The sequence below is a fragment of the Ascaphus truei genome, chromosome 2 (assembly GCF_040206685.1).
Source record: "Ascaphus truei isolate aAscTru1 chromosome 2, aAscTru1.hap1, whole genome shotgun sequence".
Lineage (NCBI taxonomy): Eukaryota > Metazoa > Chordata > Amphibia > Anura > Ascaphidae > Ascaphus > Ascaphus truei.
Window position 1 is genome coordinate 45716481 of NC_134484.1, and position 19342 is coordinate 45735822.

Sequence of the window (19342 nt, forward strand, 5' to 3'; positions counted from 1 at the left end):
TGGGGGAAAGAGGGCTACAAATGTAAAAAAACAAATAATAATCATGAATCATACATTTTCCTAATTGCAGCACCCTATTTCGATGTCTGTGTCGATACATACACAGTATACTTTATGAAGCTATTTCCCTGTGCTGGAGCAGTCTTTGGTCATTCATTTGAATGGAGCTGAACTCTTCTCCAGCATGGCAGACTGACTTTGTAACTTGATTTGGTACTTCCTACCCCAGTAGGGTTCAGATATGTTTAGCCAAAGTATTTTTGTCAATGCTCTGTAAAACTGGGGTTTTCTACCCTTATTTAATATGCTGAAAAGCCATTTCTGAGTGATGAACAAGATTTTAGTTCCGTGCATGTAGCAGAAGTCTTCCCCAGCAGATGATATCTTAACAGGTCATTGAATGTGTGCTTTTGTACATTAACTTGGGGTAATTCTAACATTCGATTGCTGTGACAGCCTGAGACTAATAGAAACTGAGACCACCCTGTTAAATATGTATAGAACTGGGATATGGATTATTTTATTTATACAATGCTTCGCCCGGAAGGAATACATTGAGAGTTACCTCTCGCTTTCATGTATGTCCTCGGCACAGATATATGATGACAATACATGGTTACATTAAATGAACGGGATTATACATTCTATTTAAAGACATTGCATGAACATTTAAAGATAATATATGTTCTAGGCGTATGTAACAGTTGCAGACTGGATTAAAATGTGAGACCGCTTTAGTTTTGGACGAACTTTAGACTGGTGGTGGCTGTGAGAGTCTCCGGTAGATTGTTCCAGATGTGAGGTGCACTGGAGTAGGAGGCTGGATACTTTATTGAACCTTGGAATCGTGAATAGTCTTGTGGAGTTAAATCTCTGATAAGTGATGCATGTGGTAGGTAGTGGTAGCTTGCCTAGAAAATATTTGAAGGCAAGACAGGGAAATTTTACTTTGCGCCTAGATTCAAGTGATGAACAATCTAGTTCTTTGAGAATTTCGCTGTGATGTATTGTAGTTACATTGGATGACAAAGCGTCATATTGGGTTGTAGAGGTTATGTAGTTTGCCAAGGTGAGTTTTTGGTGCCGTATCATACAGTATGTCCCCATAGTCTATAATTGGCATTAGCATCTGCTTTGCTTTGTCCTTTCTGATCATGCTTAGGGAGGATTTTTTCCTGTAAAGTACATCTAGTTTGGCATATGTTTTGGCTGTCAGGGTATCAATGTGTCACCCAAATGTTAAATGGGATATAAACGAAATATGTGCAATGTGACTAATAATTGTATTTCTTGTGGGTTTTTTTTGTTATGTTTTTTTTCTGGTAGGCCTACATGTTAAAGTTTGCACTGGCTGTGGCAGCTTGACAGGCCTGTACATAAAGTAAAAAGTACTTCTACTTATCCTGTTACTGAACCAGTTAAAATAAATAAATAGTGGGACGAATATATGTCAGTAGAAATGTTCCTCTTTTGGTAACAAATAACCTATATCTTTAAAGCTGCCATGCATCTTATTATGCTTCTATAATGTAAGTCTGAATTACATAGTAAGACCATTCCTTTGTCCTTTGCCAAGGTTTTGGTGCACGACTTCCAAAGCATAATATTTCATCACGTCACAGAGTCCAGACTATTAGTAGCAGGAGACCTACTAATGAGACCTACTAATACATAAGGGCACAGGTTAAACTTGCTCATAATTAGCCTTTTGGTTCTGTTTTGCAGTTATTTGTTATCTGCCAGGATGAGGGTAGCAGTGTTTCTAACAGACCAGGAGTGGCCAACTCCAGTCCTCAAGGGCCACCAGCATGTCAGGTTTTCAGAATATCCCTGCTTCAGCACAGCTGGTTCAATCATTGGATCAGTCATAATGATTGAGCCACCTGTGCTGAAGCAGGGATATCCTTAAAACCTGTAGTTGGCCCTTGAGAACTGGAGTTGGCTACTCCTGTAATAGACAAACTACAGCAAGGCAGCAGAAGAGCCACAACAAAAACTGTTGGGCACAAAGAGAGAAATGCCCTAAAGTCAGTAGTTCACTCTAAAGCACACCACTCATGAGTTAAAACTTGACCTCTAGTAGTGACATGTGATAAAATCCTGATAGTACAATATTAAAACAGTTACTTAAGCACACAAAGCAACTTAAAAAAGTGGGGTAGAGGGGCAGATATGTGGTAGGTAGCAGCTATATGGAGATAGCCCAGAAATAATATGCTACACCATAAACTCCCAGAAGACGTTTCATAACTGTTCACATGTATTGGTAATACAGTACCTACAGTATAGCAGATCTATATTGGGTATGCCCTTCCTCTATAAGGTAGTAACATACAAGTCTATATAGATTCCTGTATCAAAACACTAATGCCCTTGATTTCAGGCTCTATACACTCGCTTTAATTTTTAGATAATTAAATTGTCAGCACCAGGCAATATCTCTAGAGCAAAGGCAAGACTGTCTAGCGCATCAGTGGTCAGTAAAACACCTATGGTGTCAAAGTAGTCAATGGGGCTAAATAAGAGGGAGCTGTGCGTGGCCACTAAGTTAACCGGAGTAGGGGGAATAAAAACCCTTACCTATATCTCGTCTCCGGTCTGGGACCTGCTCTCCTCAATAGCTCCTGCGTGCAGCCTTCTGTAAATGTCTGGAAATGGTAGGGCTCCGGCGCAACTGCGCATGACAAACTTGAAAAAACTCCCGGATGATCTTCAACAAACTTTATTGCACATCACACACTGGGGATGCACCACGATCTCCCCCTCTACGCGTTTCACCCTCTAGGATAGGGCTTCGTCTAGGATAGGGCTTCTATCCAATCCTAGAGGGTGAAACGCGTAGAGGGGGAGATCGTGGTGTAGCCCCAGTGTGTGATGTGCAATAAAGTTTGTTGAAGATCATCCGGGAGTTTTTTCAAGTTTGTCATGCGCAGTTGCGCCGGAGCCCTACCATTTTCAATATATCTAGAGCAGTCTGGATAAATCAAGTGTCAATCGGTAGTACTATGTCCAATCTTGTAGCCTTTCTTATTTAGAAATCATTGCAGTCAACAGAAGATATTGGAAAAAAATAAGTGTTTTTCAAGCAGTCACCATTCATTTCACTTGTGAACTTTTATGTAACGGTGTATATAGCTGTCAGCAGTCAAAGTTGCTGCACACATGGGACAAGCTTTATAATGAAAAATTACTGCTGTCACAAAGGGTAAGAGACTAATGTGAGAAGTGTTTTTTGAAGATGTCTGCAGTTAAGAAATAAGTTAAAAATACAATACTAAGATGTTGAATGGTAACATTTTCACTGTATTGCATGTTTAGTTTATCTTGTTTTTAGTGGGACTGTATCTCCAAGCACCTCAAATCCTCCAATTTCTCAATTAAATGTGTACTTGTTTACTGTCACCTTTTAGTGAGGTTTAGCCTGTCTGGCTCTGTTGCATATTGTAGCTAAATCGAGATAAATTGGATTGTTTTGTCTCTGTGTTGTCCCTGACTTCCTGCAAGAACTCCCCCTGAGGATAGAGGGTCAGAGGAAACGGACCTGCTGCTGATTTGTTTTGTAGGGCAAAGAGTTCCTTAGTTGGAGAAAGTTGGCTCAGATTAACCCTTCTGGTGTAGAAAACTCCCTGGGGCTCACAGGAGAGGACATGGCTCAGTCAGTACATTCCAATGGGGCATAAGAGCCTATGAATTTTGCGTAGAGGTGAGCAAGGGAGTGACTCTCCAAAGGAAGAGGTAAGAAGAATGTTCTTGAAATCATGAAAGTGATGCCATCGCAAACTGTGACCTCCAACCAAGGACCTCAGAGGCAGTTCCAGCAGCACCATTGGCTTTCTTTGTAACCCTTCAAGTTATGCGAGTAACCACAATTTGAAGACAGAGACTATGCCAGACCCTATGCTCTTCTAACTCTCACAGCTGTGCTGTTTCTATTGGTGCTGAGCAAAGGTCTTGTACTGTAGGTAATTTCTGTGGATTAATGGAGTGCAGGTTAGGTACTGTACCATCTGAAGTAACATTCAGACATAACATTGCTCTCTGATATTAGGCACGTTTTTTTTAAACTGGCAATATGCATTTGCATTATTATTTTTTATTTTTATTGTTTTTGTTTGAATAGATGCAGCAGTTGCTTAGATTTAAGGAAATGTAATTACCTAAGCTACCGATTGATTGGTAAAGATTCTGCTTCCATGGATTTGCACTCTGGCTGCCTATTTCAAAAGAGGAGGTGCTATGCTTATTTAATGGTTGTTATAGCAACACTAGGAAGCTTAATACATCACAACTCATTAACAAGGACATAAAGAGCGGGGAGACTAGTATCCAACACTACATTGTTGATTTTAGTTAAACACATACAATTTTTTTTACATATTGCTGCTTTAAAGCAACAATCCTAAATAAATGGTAAGAAGCAGTGGGTCTCCGGATCTGAACTGCGTTACTTTCGGCTATTGGGACCCCGACTTCCTGAAATACTTGCCTCCATGGGGGGTACCGATAGCAGCTCTGGCTGGGCTGTGTGGGGGATAACATAATGATGGCTCAAATTTCCCGCAGGCCAATAGGAAGCTGTGACATCATCCATTTTACGGCTTCCTATTGGCCAGGCATGACCAGGACCTTTTAAAACCGCAAAGCTGCTACCGGCACCCACTATGATGATAACTATCTCGGGGAGCTGTGGGTGCCCGGAGCTGAAATGAACGCAATTCAGCTACGGAAGACCCCCTGCTTGCCACCCATTTAAAAACCAACCAAACAAAAAAAACAACACGTGTTCTGCTGCTTTAAGTTTTTATTATCTCATCGTGTGGTACGGTTCTTTTTCGAAATGGCATGATGGCGGGGTCACACTGCTACTCTCTCCCTTTACCAACTTCTTCTTCACCATGGGCTCACAACCAATCCCACGTAGGTTGGACTGGCTGCTTCCGTCCCAGTGTAAGGAATGGTTTTAAAGTTATAAAGATCAACGCCTGGGAGATGATGGACACTACTTTTTTTCATAAACTTTAACTTCTTTTATTTAGGTATATGTCGGGTAATTTGGTAAAGCGTGTCAATCTTTCCCCACTCTATGAGAATTCTGACAGGTATGTGTGTATGTGTGTATGTGTGTATGTGTGTATGTGTGTATGTGTGTATGTGTGTATGTGTGTATGTGTGTATGTGTGTATGTGTGTATGTGTGTATGTGTGTATGTGTGTATGTGTGTATGTGTGTATGTGTGTATGTGTGTATGTGTGTATATCTTTTTTTATATAGTGTCCACCACTTAACAAGAGAGACAATACAGCACAGGGAATTGTAGCACAATAAGTGCAACAAATAAGATCAAACCATAGGAAATGAAATCTCTGCCCTGGAGAGTTTACGAACTAAGTGAGGTGAGTTTATATGCACAGCATGCTACAGTATAACCAACAAAGATAAAACGAAGCTTCCATTTTATACCATACTCTTACACTCGGACACATGCTTATGAGCTGGAAGGTGTCTTATGGCACAGGATCACTTTGTAAATATATGTCCGTCTCTGTATCTGTCTTGCAAAAGGAAGTATTTTATCTTTAGAGGTCATTATCTGGTTAGTCTCTGTGTCAGTAGATGTATTATTGCAACATCTTCTCTTCTCCTAATATCAACCAAATAGGGTATTTTCTATAGGTCAAATACTTTGAGCAGTTGCAGCTGTCCCTGCCGATTTGCTATGTTCAACAATGTTTTATTAGCAACGGAATTAACTGTGTGTTTGCTTCTTCACAGTCACATTTATAATAATGAATACAGCCTCTGCTGTTTTGTAATTTGCAGTGTTGGTAATTGTGTAATTCTTTATTGTATGGTTCAATTTGATTAAAAGTGATGCTTTTAAAAATAAATGGTTTGATTAAAAAAAATATATATATATATATATCCATGGGGCTAGTTGGTAATGTTACCCCCTCTCCCGCCCCCTCTTGCCAACATGATCTGCTTTATGTGACTCTAAATTAATTGGGGACCCATAAACTATCATGTTATAATACTTTTACCACCAAATATACCACGTAAATGTGTTGAGTTTACTGGTTGAATTACTGCCCTTTCAGAGAATAGCACTCAATTGTCCTCTTTCACGACATGTCTGTACCAACTACTGGGCAGTGATGTCCATTTACCATGCTGTAAAGGCTGCTATCATTTTGTCAATAAAGGCCAAAGTGGAATTTTAATAAAAAAACAAAACTATTTTGTATTTGGGGTTGAAGACGTACTGTCGCGGCCCCTTTTATTCTCCATCTCTGAATTTTTTCAGGGATATTTTCCGAATGCCACGCACTTCACCGCGTTCATGCCGCATTCACGTTCATGCATTCAATATTACGATCGCGAGCATATTCCGGAAAAAAAAAAATACTGTATCTGCCCGCGGTAATCAGAGTTACGCCGATACGGCCGCATTAGGCTAAAGGCGGCCGCCACTGTAGCTGTGATATTGTCACTGCCATTAAAGCAGGTTCTCACTCTGACCCTGAGCATGTGACTTTATCACTTGTCCAAAGTCATTCCATTTTGTTTTGGAGGGATCGGACAAATACTGTAGAAGAGGTGATGGAGTACGATTATTTAAAACCAGATTTAAAACCTGTTGTAAGGAAATGACAAAGGGATTGGTAAAAATGTGGACACTGGCGTTTATTTTGTTTTTTCAAATTGCGATAGCGCCGATTTCACAACTACCGCATGGAATCTTCTATTGACTTGAGTATGAGTTTCGGTGCAGTGCTATATCGGCACCATCAAACTGTATTGAATAAGGACAGCTAAAGGAAACCGGTATTTGGGTGTGTTAAAACACTGTTACATGACCCAAATTACTGAAGAGAAAAAAAAACAACACGTATGAAAGAGACATTACTGGACCTAGTAATAGCAAATAATGTAGAAGTTATAACAAATGTTTGAGTGAGGAAACGTGGGTGTGCGAGGAATCAGTTGAGACTGATTTCTCGGCACGATGGGCAGGTCACGTGAGAAGCTCGCCCAATGAGGGCGTACCAGTTCAGTGACATCACAGACTCGCCCCTAGATACGCCACGGCACGTCTACCATGTCCAGAAAAAGCACCCGCTTCACGTGGGCGACGTCGCGCACGCCTCCGCGCGGTCGAAGGCTGTATGGACGCAGCCTTAATTTACTGATCTTATTCATCAGTGTTCATCTTTCTACTTGGATGTAGCAGACATTATTGCACCCGTTAATGTGTGCGCCATTGGAAACTATGATAACGTGTGCATTATATCCTCGATGCATTTGTGCATTGAAACGCGTGTTGTGTTAATAGGGGCAATAATGTCTGTTATATCTGTATGTCAGAGTTGTAAAATCTTGACTGTCACTGTTCTTTTGGGAATATTGGACTCAGTAATAATATATGCACCTGGATTGAAAACTGGTTAAAGGACAGACAACAGAGGGTTGTCATAAATGGAACTTTTTAGGTTGGGCTAAAGTCGTAAGTGGAGTACCTCAGGGATCGTTACTGGGACCTCTGCTTTTTAACTTGTTTATTAATGACCTTGAGGTTGGGATCGAGAGCAAAGTCTCCATCTTTGCTGATGATACTAAATTGTGAAAAGGTAATAGAATCAGAGCAGGATGTGATTTCTCTTCAGAAGGACTTGGAGAGACTGGAAACGTGGGCAGGTAAATGGCAGATGAGGTTTAATACAGATAAATGTAAGGTTATGCATTTGGGATGCAAGAATAAAAATGGGACTTACAAATTAAATGGAGATATATTGGGGGAATCCGTGATGGAGAAGGATTTAGGAGTGCTTGTAGACTGCAGGCTTAGCAATAGTGCCCAATGTCATGCAGTAGCTGCAAAGGCAAACAAGATCTTATCTTGCATCAAACGGGCAATGGATGGAAGGGAAGTAAATATAATTATGCCCCTTTACAAAGCACTAGTAAGACCACACCTTGAATATGGAGTACAATTTTGGGCACCACTCCTTAGAAAATACATTATGGAACTAGAGAGAGTGCAGAGAAGAGCCACCAAATTAATAAAGAGGATGGACAATCTAATTTATGAGGTGAGGCTAGCTAGATTAGATTTATTTACAATAGAAAAGAGGCGTCTAAGAGGGGATATGATAACCAGTGTTCGACAAACCTATACATTTGCTCGCCCCGGGCGAGTGGATTTAACCCCCGGGCGAGTAAATATTGGCCCAAGCAGCACACGTTTGGTACTAGGTGGCGAGTAGATTTTTTTGTGTGGCGAGTAGATTTTTTGGTGATTTGTCAACCACTGATGATAACTATATACAAATATATTCGGGGACAATACAAGGAGCTTTCAAAAGAACTATTCATCCCACGGGCAGTACTAAGGACTCCTGCCCTTCTGGCTTTTCTTACCCTTGAGGTCTGGTTGACCTGAAGACTGCTGAAACCTGTTTAACGCTTGCTCCCCCTTGTTTTTCTGCTTGTTTCTCCTGTCCAGGGTTTGGATAACCCCTATTGGGGTTGCAGCAGAGGGTTCATCAACCTAGGTTTTTAAATATACTTCCTAGCTGTTTTCGTCACCATCAACTGGTAATATTTAACCCTTCCTTTCTCCTTTGGTTTTTTATTGTGGGGATTAGCGCCAAGGTTTGTTGTTGTTTCTTTACAGTAAGGGCAGTTACAATGTGGAATTCATTACCCATGGAGACTGTGATGGCAGATACAATAGATTTGTTCAAAAAAAAAGGTTGGACATCTTTTTAGATGGGAAAGGTATACAGGGATATACCAAATAAGTATACATGGGAAGGATGTTGATCCCGGGATTTGTCCGATTGCCAATTCTTGGAGTCAGGAAGGAATTAATTTTTCCCCTTAATGGTGTTTTTTTGTTTGCCTTCCTCTGGATCAATAAGTAAGTATAGATATAGGATAAAGTATCTGTTGTCTAAATTTAGCATAGGTTGAACTTGATGGACCTATGTCTTTTTTCAACCTCATCTACTATGTAACAGGTGGTGATCATATATATTTTTTGTTTGGCACTAAATATGTAAATATATGTAGTGCTTGTCACTGAGTAAATGCTGCTGCTTATATGCTTTTTCTAGCTTGTTTTAAATAATTTTGCAATTATCCTACTGTAAATCTGATCCAGGCCATGAATCTCTTCCTCGTCTTATCCCCAACATAATGTAATTAGCTGCTTAGTAGGGATGGATTGCACCTCCAAATAGTTATCTTCTGTGCTAGGGGAGAGGTAGAATACAAGGTTGGATGAGATTTTAAATTAGGAGGAAGGGACAAACCACAAGTAATGGCCTTGACAAAATATATAGGAACTGGAAATTAGCTATGGGTCACAGGAGCATGGGCGGATTGCCCTATCTGGTGATTGGATTTGGCCGGTGCTACGGCTCCCCAGCATCAGTGGCTGGTGGCTTCCTAGCTCTCTGACCACCTGCAAAACTCTCCCTCCTCTCGACGCCAGGATCCACCTGACCGGACGAGGGAGCTGTAGAGTCTCCGGACTGGCAGCTCACCCTAATGTAATTATCCAGGCATTGAATCCCGGTTCCTCAGCGCTTCCCCCTCCCCTCCTCTTACCTTCGGTAGCTGCGGGGACAGTAGCGGGTTGCTAGGCAGGCGAGCGCATCGCCGGAGACCCGCGGCGAGCACAATATAGGGCGCTGACATAATTGGAAGGCTCGCGCATGCGCAGTGTGGAGATAGCGGCGGCCATTAGGAAATAGATCCGCACGGGGAACTACAAGCCCCAGCAGCCCTTGGGGGCGAAGAGCACATGGCACACAGCAACCAATAGGGTGCCCAGAGTCTCCTGCAAGGAGATAGATACATTTGGCGCACTGAGGGAAGCACGGCAGTCTGAAGCAGGACAGCAAGGGGATAGGTAAGGTTCAGGGAGAAGTGCTCCGCTGGACTAGGCCAGAATACCCCCTTGGGTCCCAGCTAGACCCCTCACCACTAGCTTGTGTGTTGTAGGGCCGGCCCCAAGGCAGGGACGCTTTCCTTAGTGCACTAGTGTTAGCTAGCCCAGCAGTGACAGACGCACGCGGTGTGCGCGGCCTACATCTGTGACCAGGTCATACACTCAGAGACTATCTTAAAGTGGGAAGCTCCAGCTGGAGGCGGGTCTTCGGTGGAACAGACGGATCGGTTGCCTGTTATTACCCAGTGGCTCCCGGGTGGTGGAGCCCCGGGAAGGTATCCCTACAAGTGCACCAACACATCTTGTGGCAGCGCTGCTACACACTTGGGTTGGGAGTTGCTATTAAAGCCTGGACACTGGGACACTGGTGCTCCTGCACCCAAGTACTGTGGGGATATTCCGCGGGTCGGTATTCGATATACTGTATGTGTTATTATTATGTTTATAAGCATTGTCCAGTAAATACTGTTGCACATAACCTGTGTATCATTACTGGGCATATTGTCTTGGGAGGGGCCATCCTACAGCGTAAGGATCCCTCTCATGTGGAGACGCTGTTAGTAGTTACTGATATACACACCGCAGGCTCCCCGTGGCAGAGGATCGGGCCTCCTGTTTGCCACGCAGGTATTAGCAGCACACGTAGTTGCCCTGACGCAGGGGAAAGGGGGCTACACTAAAATCACCGGTATATGACCCAAATTATTGAGGAACTATCTAGGAGAGGAGCTTTACTGGACATTTATTAATACTAAATAGAAAATAGAAGTAATATAATAAATATTCAATTGAGAGAACATTTGGGAAACAATGACTATAACATAGTCTCATTTGAAATAATGTATTAATAGTATTGTAAGAGATGTGCGCAGAGGTACGTTAATGGAGACAATTTAGGGTGAAATTAATATATGGTTTTATTGAGCCTGTCCCTTTTAAAAATCACAGCAAACAAAAATGTACAAAGCAACAAACCCCTATCCCTCTGTAAGGGCTTACTTACTTCCCCAGACACTACCTGCAGGGCTGGAGGGATAATCTCATTACCAGCCTATCACCCCAATGTCTCGGGAGGTACTTTAAGGCAGGTAGCCCTTCATGCAAGTCTCTGGTAGGTTCCTGGGTCCTCTGTGTCCAGGAATATAGGTTTGTGGGTGTCCTCATCTCAGCACAGCCTTTGTGCTCAAGACAGTATCTGTGTGCAGGCTTCTTTGCTCTCTTGTTTCTGCCCAATTGTGAGCTCAGGAATCCCTCTCTTGTGTCTCACATGAGGCTTTTTACAGAGCTCTCATTAGTCCAGGTGGAGACTAGCTAATTGAGTGGCTGCAATTAACTGTCTCTTCTGGAGCATCAGAGCTCTGAGGCTGCTTTATTTAAACAGGGACTTATCCCTGTGATTAACAAAGACTTAATTTTAGAAAGTCCGTTTTTAGGCAACTAAGGAAAATTGGACAAGAAATACATTGGGATGAAGTTCTTTGAAGGAAAAAACACAGAAGATAAATGGGCAGTCTTTTAAGACCTGGCTGTTTGGTCCCGCCCCCTTTTTCACACATGGCTATTACATTTACAATGGCAGTTTCTCCCGCTGGTGCTTTGTGTGTCCTGATGCAACGCGCTGGGTGGAGGAATAATGGCTGCTACATCTGTACATTAGATTGTAAGCTCTTCGGGGCAGGGACTTCTTTTCACAATGTTACTTTTATGTTTTGAAGCGCTTATTCCCATAATGTTATATTATGTCGCGTGTGTTACTGCTGTGAAGCGCTATGCATGTAGATGGCACGATATATATATATATATATATATATAAAGACAGACATGCATGCATATCAAGGTCTAGCCAATTGCAGAAATATTATAAGATGAAGCCACAACCTTAACACTAACCAATATTTGGCTAAAACTGAAAGAAGTGCAAAGGCGACTTTGATAGAATTAAAGATAAGTAAAGCAACAGGCCCCAAAGGAATACAACCAAATATTCTTAAGGAGCTCGGTTCAATGACTGACTGTTCTACATAATATTTAAGGACTCAACGTCCCACAAGATTGGTGTAAAGCAGGTGCGATGCCTTTATTTAAATGTAGAGTTAGATCACAATTTGGGAATGATAGACCTGTACACCTGACCTCAATGATGTGGAAGCTACTTCAAGGCTTATTAATAGATAATAATTCGGAATACTCTACATTTTGGACAACTAAATTATTGGTAATCGTCGGCATGCACTTCTGAGGGATAGGTCACGCTAAACCATTTTTGTTTGGGGAGGGAAGTAGGAATTTAGACTAAGGCAAGGCAGTTGATGTCTGCGTAGATTTAGCCAAGTGCTTTTGATACGGTACGAGGTTCGTGTACAAAATAAAGGAAATTGATCACGGAGGCTTCACTTCCCAATGCGATCATGCTGACCCCCCTCCAATTATCCCCTAGAAAACAAGCATTTTCATGATGATGTACTGGGTACATCAATAGTGCCAGGGCCCGTGCTGTACCAGGTGTGTCATTATGGCCGGGAGAAGGGTATAGTGGTTATATTGCCAGAGTCTTGGTGTGTAAATAGATGTGACTTTATGCAGTGCAACATGCTCATTTTCTGATCAGAGGAAGATGCTCTTTTTTATTTACCACTAAAACGCGAGTTTATTCTTCTACCCCTTTTGGTACCAGAGGAACCTGAAATGTACAACTCGCAAAGAAAACCCATGTTAAGATGTCGTCTTTGTGTGATGAGGGTTTCAGATGGAGATGTGCAAAATATTAGTGCCGATTGGGAAAACTCTGCAAAATGTGACATTTTTCATCGAAAAAAATATCACTGCAAAATGTAAAAAAATGACAAAAAATTGTAGGCAGTTCACATGACTAATTTTGACATTACGTTGCAACTTAGTTTGCGGTAAATGTCAACATTTCTCTATTTTTGCTGAGTTAAAAAAATAAAAAAAGGGGGGTTGCATGTTGTGCTTTTAAAAAACAATCCAAAAAAAAAGATTTTTTTTTTTTTTGAAAGTGTGAAAAGTGCATGAAAAGGCCTGTTAACTAATTTCCCCCCAGTTCACATCTCTCTAGTTATGGAAGTTTGCTCTCTTATCAATGTCTCTCCGAGCAGCATTATGTAGGCTTACGAATATTCCCTCAGATACAAGCAGGCTGTTCACATAAACCATGCCACACCTGCTTGTCACTGCTCAATTTGTGTAAAACTAAAATCTTCTACAATTAAGTTTTTCTCGAGGAGGGATTAATGGGATCTGCACAGTACGAGTTGGAGCCAAGTGCAGCTCTACTGTTGACGTTTTCACAGCATGTTGTCTGCTTGTGTTCATAATTTTTTTTTTTCTTAATTAGGTCTTTTATACATATGTGCTTTCCATATGCACTTTGACTGCTTATCCCTGCTTTCCTTTCATATACATCTATAGTGTAAGTAAGTGGCCTTACTCTGTGGAATCACTTAACAGGGATCCTAGGCCTGACAGATGTTGCCCTGTTTCTTGTTCCACACAGTCCTGTCAGATTCCTCTGGGATCAGCACTTCCGGATCCTGCAAGGGCAGATGCTTTGAACTGCAAGAGGCTGAACCCCCTGGCTGCCGCTGTGACAACCTGTGTAAGAGCTACAGCAGCTGTTGCCATGACTTTGATGAGCACTGCTTAAAGACAGGTATGTGATGACTGCCCTGCCCAGCCAAGTGCTAACAAGAGCTGACCCATGCAGGTTTCCTCTTCTTACAGCTTCAGCTTCTTAACCAAATACTCATCCTTTGCCTTATGTAGTCCTAACCACATCTATTATTAAAAAGCAGCCATCATTTTTTGACTGCTACAGTCCGTTAAACAGATGTGGTTATATACTGCACATTGTAAATGAAACCGAAGGATAACTGCTTTCCAGTGTTTGGGGGGAGGGAAGCAGACCTGCAGAGAACATGAACATGTTGCAAAGTTCAAAGATATCCAGTGAGGGAAAAAACGGAGCGTTTCGGTCAAAGAGTGTCTCTTACAAAGGGCAAACCGTGCCCGAAACGCATCAGAGTAACGCTTTTTTCACTTCCATGATGTCAACCCACCAATAAAGGCTTATTTTTAATCGTTATTGTTGCTTAGCCCCAGATTATTCGGATCCGCTGTGCTCCGTTTTTCCCTCATTGCATTTCTTTCTACTTACTACGTGACTGGATGCACGCTTTGCAGGACAGCAACACCAGAACGGTGAGTAATTTATGTGATCATACATGCTCTAGGGGATTTGCCCATTTCAAAAGGATATGTTGAGCCATAGTTGTTTTTATATACAGTATGACGGCTCTGGGTCTTTAAATATACGAAGAGGCATCTTTCACCCCATGAATGAGCTCTTCAATCAAGCTGTCTCACTAACTCACTGGTTGTTATCATAATCTGTCCCTACTTCAATCAAATGCAGATCATTTATATCATTATGGTAGTTCCTAAACTTTGATGCACTGATACTTGAGATTCATTTCTCTAACTGTTGACAATGTTGCAAAGTACTATTTCTCATTACTTGGGTCAAGGAATTTGTGTAACAGCCCTTGAGACAACTGAAAGCTCCTGGAGCTCGCAGTGTTTCATTCTGCTTTTCACGAACCCACCTTGATCTTTTTAAAGATGTTTGAAGATGTTGTGCATGTGTGTAGGATTATTATTATTAATAAAAATGTTTTGCCATTATCCATTACATGCAATATACAATTTTCTAAGTACTTACTCTTTGACACTTTTCACAGGGTATGCTGCTTAGATACTTATATACTGTACATAAAAGTTCATGACAGATGAGGACCATTTGGACCACCTAGTCTTCTTGATGTTAAAGGAGCTTTCAAGATCACAAAATACTCCTCTATAGGGAACTGTAATTGCTGCCAAAAGATGAAGAAACCTGTATGATCTCATAAAATGCCGAAATGTTTTACTATACATATGTACATATACATTGTTAGTCACCTCACTTTAGCATACATTATTATTTGTCACCACGGACTGTTAATAGAAAAGGTCTTAAACTCCTTCAACATTTATGATGGATATGACATACATGGGTTTAAGAAGATGGAAATGTTGTGTCCTTGTGAAATACCAATTCTGCATTGAGGTTTAACGTGTTATCTTCTGGAATGAGCCAGTGTTTTTGACCGCTGAACGAAAATCCTTGGCCATATTGGTACCGTTAAGCTATTCCATTAGACACCTAGCACCTGAAGATACAGAGAGCCATATTTACTAAGCGGTCTTCTGCAATAAGATGCATTTCGGAAATACAAGACAACTTGCAGCCTATTCAAGACAATGAGCTGTAATATGTCTTGCAGCCCAGTTTTATGACAACTGTTTTAGGAAATATAGGCCATTATGTTGCATTGAAGTTTTCATACTCAAAATTACCCCTTGGTGTTAAGTCCCATTTCATCCCCATCCCCATGATCTTCTGAGGAAGATTGGATTAGTATCACTATGAGGACACATGCCAAGGGTCTGGTAATGGAAAGTACAAGTGTTAATGTAAATATTTTTTTTATAGCCCAATGATCATTGTAAACTCAACAACATATTTATTTTAGAGTATTTGGTCATGATTAGAACATGACCGGAATCCACCAAACTTTGTAGCTGGGGAGCTTTTGTACTGTTGTATGAGCACCAATGATACAACCAATGTGTCTAGGATTTACAATTCCTAAGTAATAGACCGCATATCATTGTGTTGTTATTTTATTTCTTTACATTTTTATCTGTCTTTCTCTTCTCGTGCATCTCTACTTAAAGTCAAAATGACGAGGTAAGTACATGCAAAACAGCCTATTGCACACAGCAAAATATTCACCACGCTATCAACGTACAATGTCCAGAGGCATTTCCGCCCCAGACTGTCAATACCAGCTGGAGGGTGTTACAGGCAAACGCAAAGCTCAACATACAAATCTTCCTTACTTTGCACACTAACTTCACAACATCCAATGTGTATGAATAAAATCATTTTAATTCATTCCATATTTCAAAGTCCATATAGATCCTGCCTTGACCAAGTATTTGCAAAACGTACGTTGGGGCTATGCAAGTCTTGCCTCCTGCTATTTTTTACTGCTTGGATGTTGTGAAATTAGTTTGCACAGGAAAAAGCTAGTGTATTCTGTATGCTTAGGGATAAGAAGGCAATGTGTATGCAGGAGACCTTTCTATAACAAATAAAATATAATAAGCATAATAAATGCCTAGAAATATCCAAAGTGGAAAAAAAAACTGGTGGCTGCCATTATCCAGGTGTAGACCATTTTCCCCGTACGTAAAGAAACCACTAGTACTGCTGTTTGGCTACCAGAAGGCCTGAGCCTCCGCCACTGAGAGTCTGGGGTCATTTCTTGCTCTCCTCGGTGCTGCGCCTCCACCTGAGAGGGATCCCAGTATAGCAGGATAAGCCCCTCACAGGAACCCAAATAGTAAATACACACAGACACACAGGTATATAATAACGGTTTACTAAACAATAACATACAACCTGTACCTCACAGTATATCACATCACCCCATTACAGTCCCCAAAGTACATAGGGTGCTTAGCACCAATTCCACTGATGTCCTTTTCCCCCAATGTCAGGGCCCACCCAAAAGTGTGTGGAATAGCGCTATCCCATGAACAGTTGATGCTCTTGTTGAGGTACCTGCCCAGGCGCTAGAGCACCCGGGTACTGCCGAATAGCAGACGGGGATCTGCTGATCCAGCGACGTTATCGTCCGCGATGGCGTTCGCCTCTGCGTCGGGTGAACTCCCACTGGAAGGTCTCACCTTTAAGAGTCTCTGATAATACAGTGGTGGTCTGGTCCCAGACCACAGGCAGCAATTCACCACGCGATGCCTATCACTGACAAGCTACTGGGGAATTGTCCCTATCTCGGGGTCTTTCCCTGTAGCAGCCACAATCTATACGTGAGAGGGGCAATCTGGGCCTAGTCTGGGAGTCACTGACACCCAGACCCTACATTCCCCTTCTGTGCCCTGGCTCCAACTGCCTCCTCGCGCCCCTTCACGTCAAACTGCCTCCCTCCCCTCACCGTGGATCTGACTGCCCTATTGGCCAGCACTGCCCACGTGATTGGGCCATCCCAAGGGATCCTGGGATGTTTTGTTGCGGGGTAATATCTAACATGGCCGCCGCTGCTGCTATACCAATGCGCATGCGCTCCACTCTCGAAAGGCCGTTGGGATGTCGGAACTATCTGCGCTTGCGCGGGCTTCTACTGCGCATGTGTGGCTATCTGTCATGGTGGCCCCCGCTAGCCGGGTGCGCCGCGGAGCCTCCGTAGCTCCCTTTCTCCACTGCCCGCATGCCACCGGCACCCACTGAAGCAGCCTGTAGCCTCCCCCTGCTCCGCTCCTGCATCGAAGGTAAGGGATGGACAGGGGGACCCGGTTACACGGGTTATATTAAAAAATTATTTTTAGTTGGTATTCTACTGTAAGATCCACATTATTCTACTTGCTTTAACAGCCATATCTAGTTGCATACATTACATTTGCCATCAGGTGATCTCTCTCTACAAAAACAACAACAATCTTTTGTAATGAAAATCATTCCATGAAAGTGCCTCTGGGGGACCCATGGGTTAATCAGAGCCAGGCATAAGTGTGGTTTTGATATTCTGAATGTGGGAGGTGGTTGTATTTAATCTGGTCTGGGTCACCACTCTCTCTCTAATTAAAGAAACCACTTAATAAATACATGTTAGTCTCAATGAATGTCACTTTTTATGACGTTTTAACGGAGACAGGGCACGATACTAACATGTTCCTAAATCAAACAGTATTCAGTTTGTTTGAGTGTGTGTAAAGGGCTAATAGGACATAAGGAGATTTGTTAGGATAGACCTTGCTAAACTTACTTGCGGCTTTGCCACTTATGCCTTACTGCAGTCATACCTTCTACAACACAATAATGTTTTTGTATCATGCAAATTCACAACATGTTCTCTGCAGGGACTGCATGTAGATGGGCTTATAAGGGGAATGTATGTATATTTGTATTCCCTTCTATAAAGACTCCTTTTTGTACTGTGTATACACATACACTGTGGAGTCTATCTATCTATCTATCTATCTATCTATCTATCTATCTATCTATCTATCTATCTATCTATCTATCTATCTATCTATCTATCTATCCAAAGTCTGAGGCACTCATGTATGATCAAGTACGATAAATAATGTTGGTGCACATACAGTATACAAAATAAAGTATATACAATTAAAGAAATATATAGGCACTAATATTACTGTACATATATATATATTTTTTAAACGTATTGACCAGATGTTTTGGTTGCGTGCGTGTATGTATGTATATATATATATATATATATATATATATATATATATATTATACCCACACGCACCCCCGCACATATACACACCCACCCCCCAACTTCCCCTCTCCCCCCATACACACACAGACCCCCCCCTCACACACACACACACACACACACACACACACACACACACACACACACACACACACACACACACACACACACACACACACACACACACACACACACACTACCCCCTCCCCCCCCCCCGACACTTGTCTATGTAATATACTCCCACTCAGCTGCAAACACTTCTGTGACACAGACAGAGATTTGCAAACTGATCCCGATTTAGTTTGCAAATGATTTCACAATTTTGAGAAAATTTTGTAAAAATGTAATGGGATATTTTTTTCATATGACATTAGGGTGCTAAATATCGACATTTTATCAAAATTTGTCAAAATTGGCAAAGTTTGGCCGAATTGTTTCTGTCTGTTAATTTTATGTAAAAAAAACCCTAAAGTCATAGGACCAATGTGATTTTGCACATCATGGTCCTATGATGTCCTGCAAATCTTTAATTCACAAGTTGGTCACATTTAGCAGAGTTGTGCAAACAGTTCACAAAAATTTGCATTCTGTAGACCCCGATATGCTGAATAGTGGCACACCTTAAAGAGGCTGTCCAAGTGGCATTAAAAAATAAAAATAAATTATTATTAATAATATTTGCAGCCTTTGATTGATTGAACACGAATTACCTAAGCTGCCGATCGATTCGTTCTCCCTTGATCAGCAAAGATTCTGCTTGCCAGGGTTCACTAAATGGCCACCTTTCTGTTTCAAACAAACCTTCAGTCAGTGTAACTTGGCAGCTACAATGCATCCTTATATTACTAAGGTAACATTATCTATTGTTACAGTTTGCAGCTCAAATTGCTGGGAATATTGGCAACAAATTATCACAATCTGGAAATTGTTACAAATATCTTGCACAGCTGGGGAGGTGGGCTAAACCTGCTATATAAAAACTCATTAAAAATAGCATTGTGTT

At 41.6% G+C, this 19342-nt stretch overlaps 1 protein-coding gene across 6 annotated transcripts in view; it reads left to right on the top strand.

Annotated features, from left to right (window-relative positions):
* ENPP2 (ectonucleotide pyrophosphatase/phosphodiesterase 2) overlaps nucleotides 1-19342 on the top strand; it is a 110694-nt gene that overhangs the window by 14992 nt on the left and 76360 nt on the right. For 5 of the 6 annotated variants that reach the window (XM_075582376.1, XM_075582387.1, XM_075582369.1 and 2 more), the window contains exon 3: nucleotides 13470-13625. The exons of the other annotated variant lie outside the window; for it this stretch is intronic. In XM_075582376.1, coding sequence (XP_075438491.1) covers nucleotides 13470-13625 — 156 coding nt within the window. The remainder of the gene's footprint in view (nucleotides 1-13469; nucleotides 13626-19342) is intronic. 6 annotated transcript variants of the gene reach the window in all.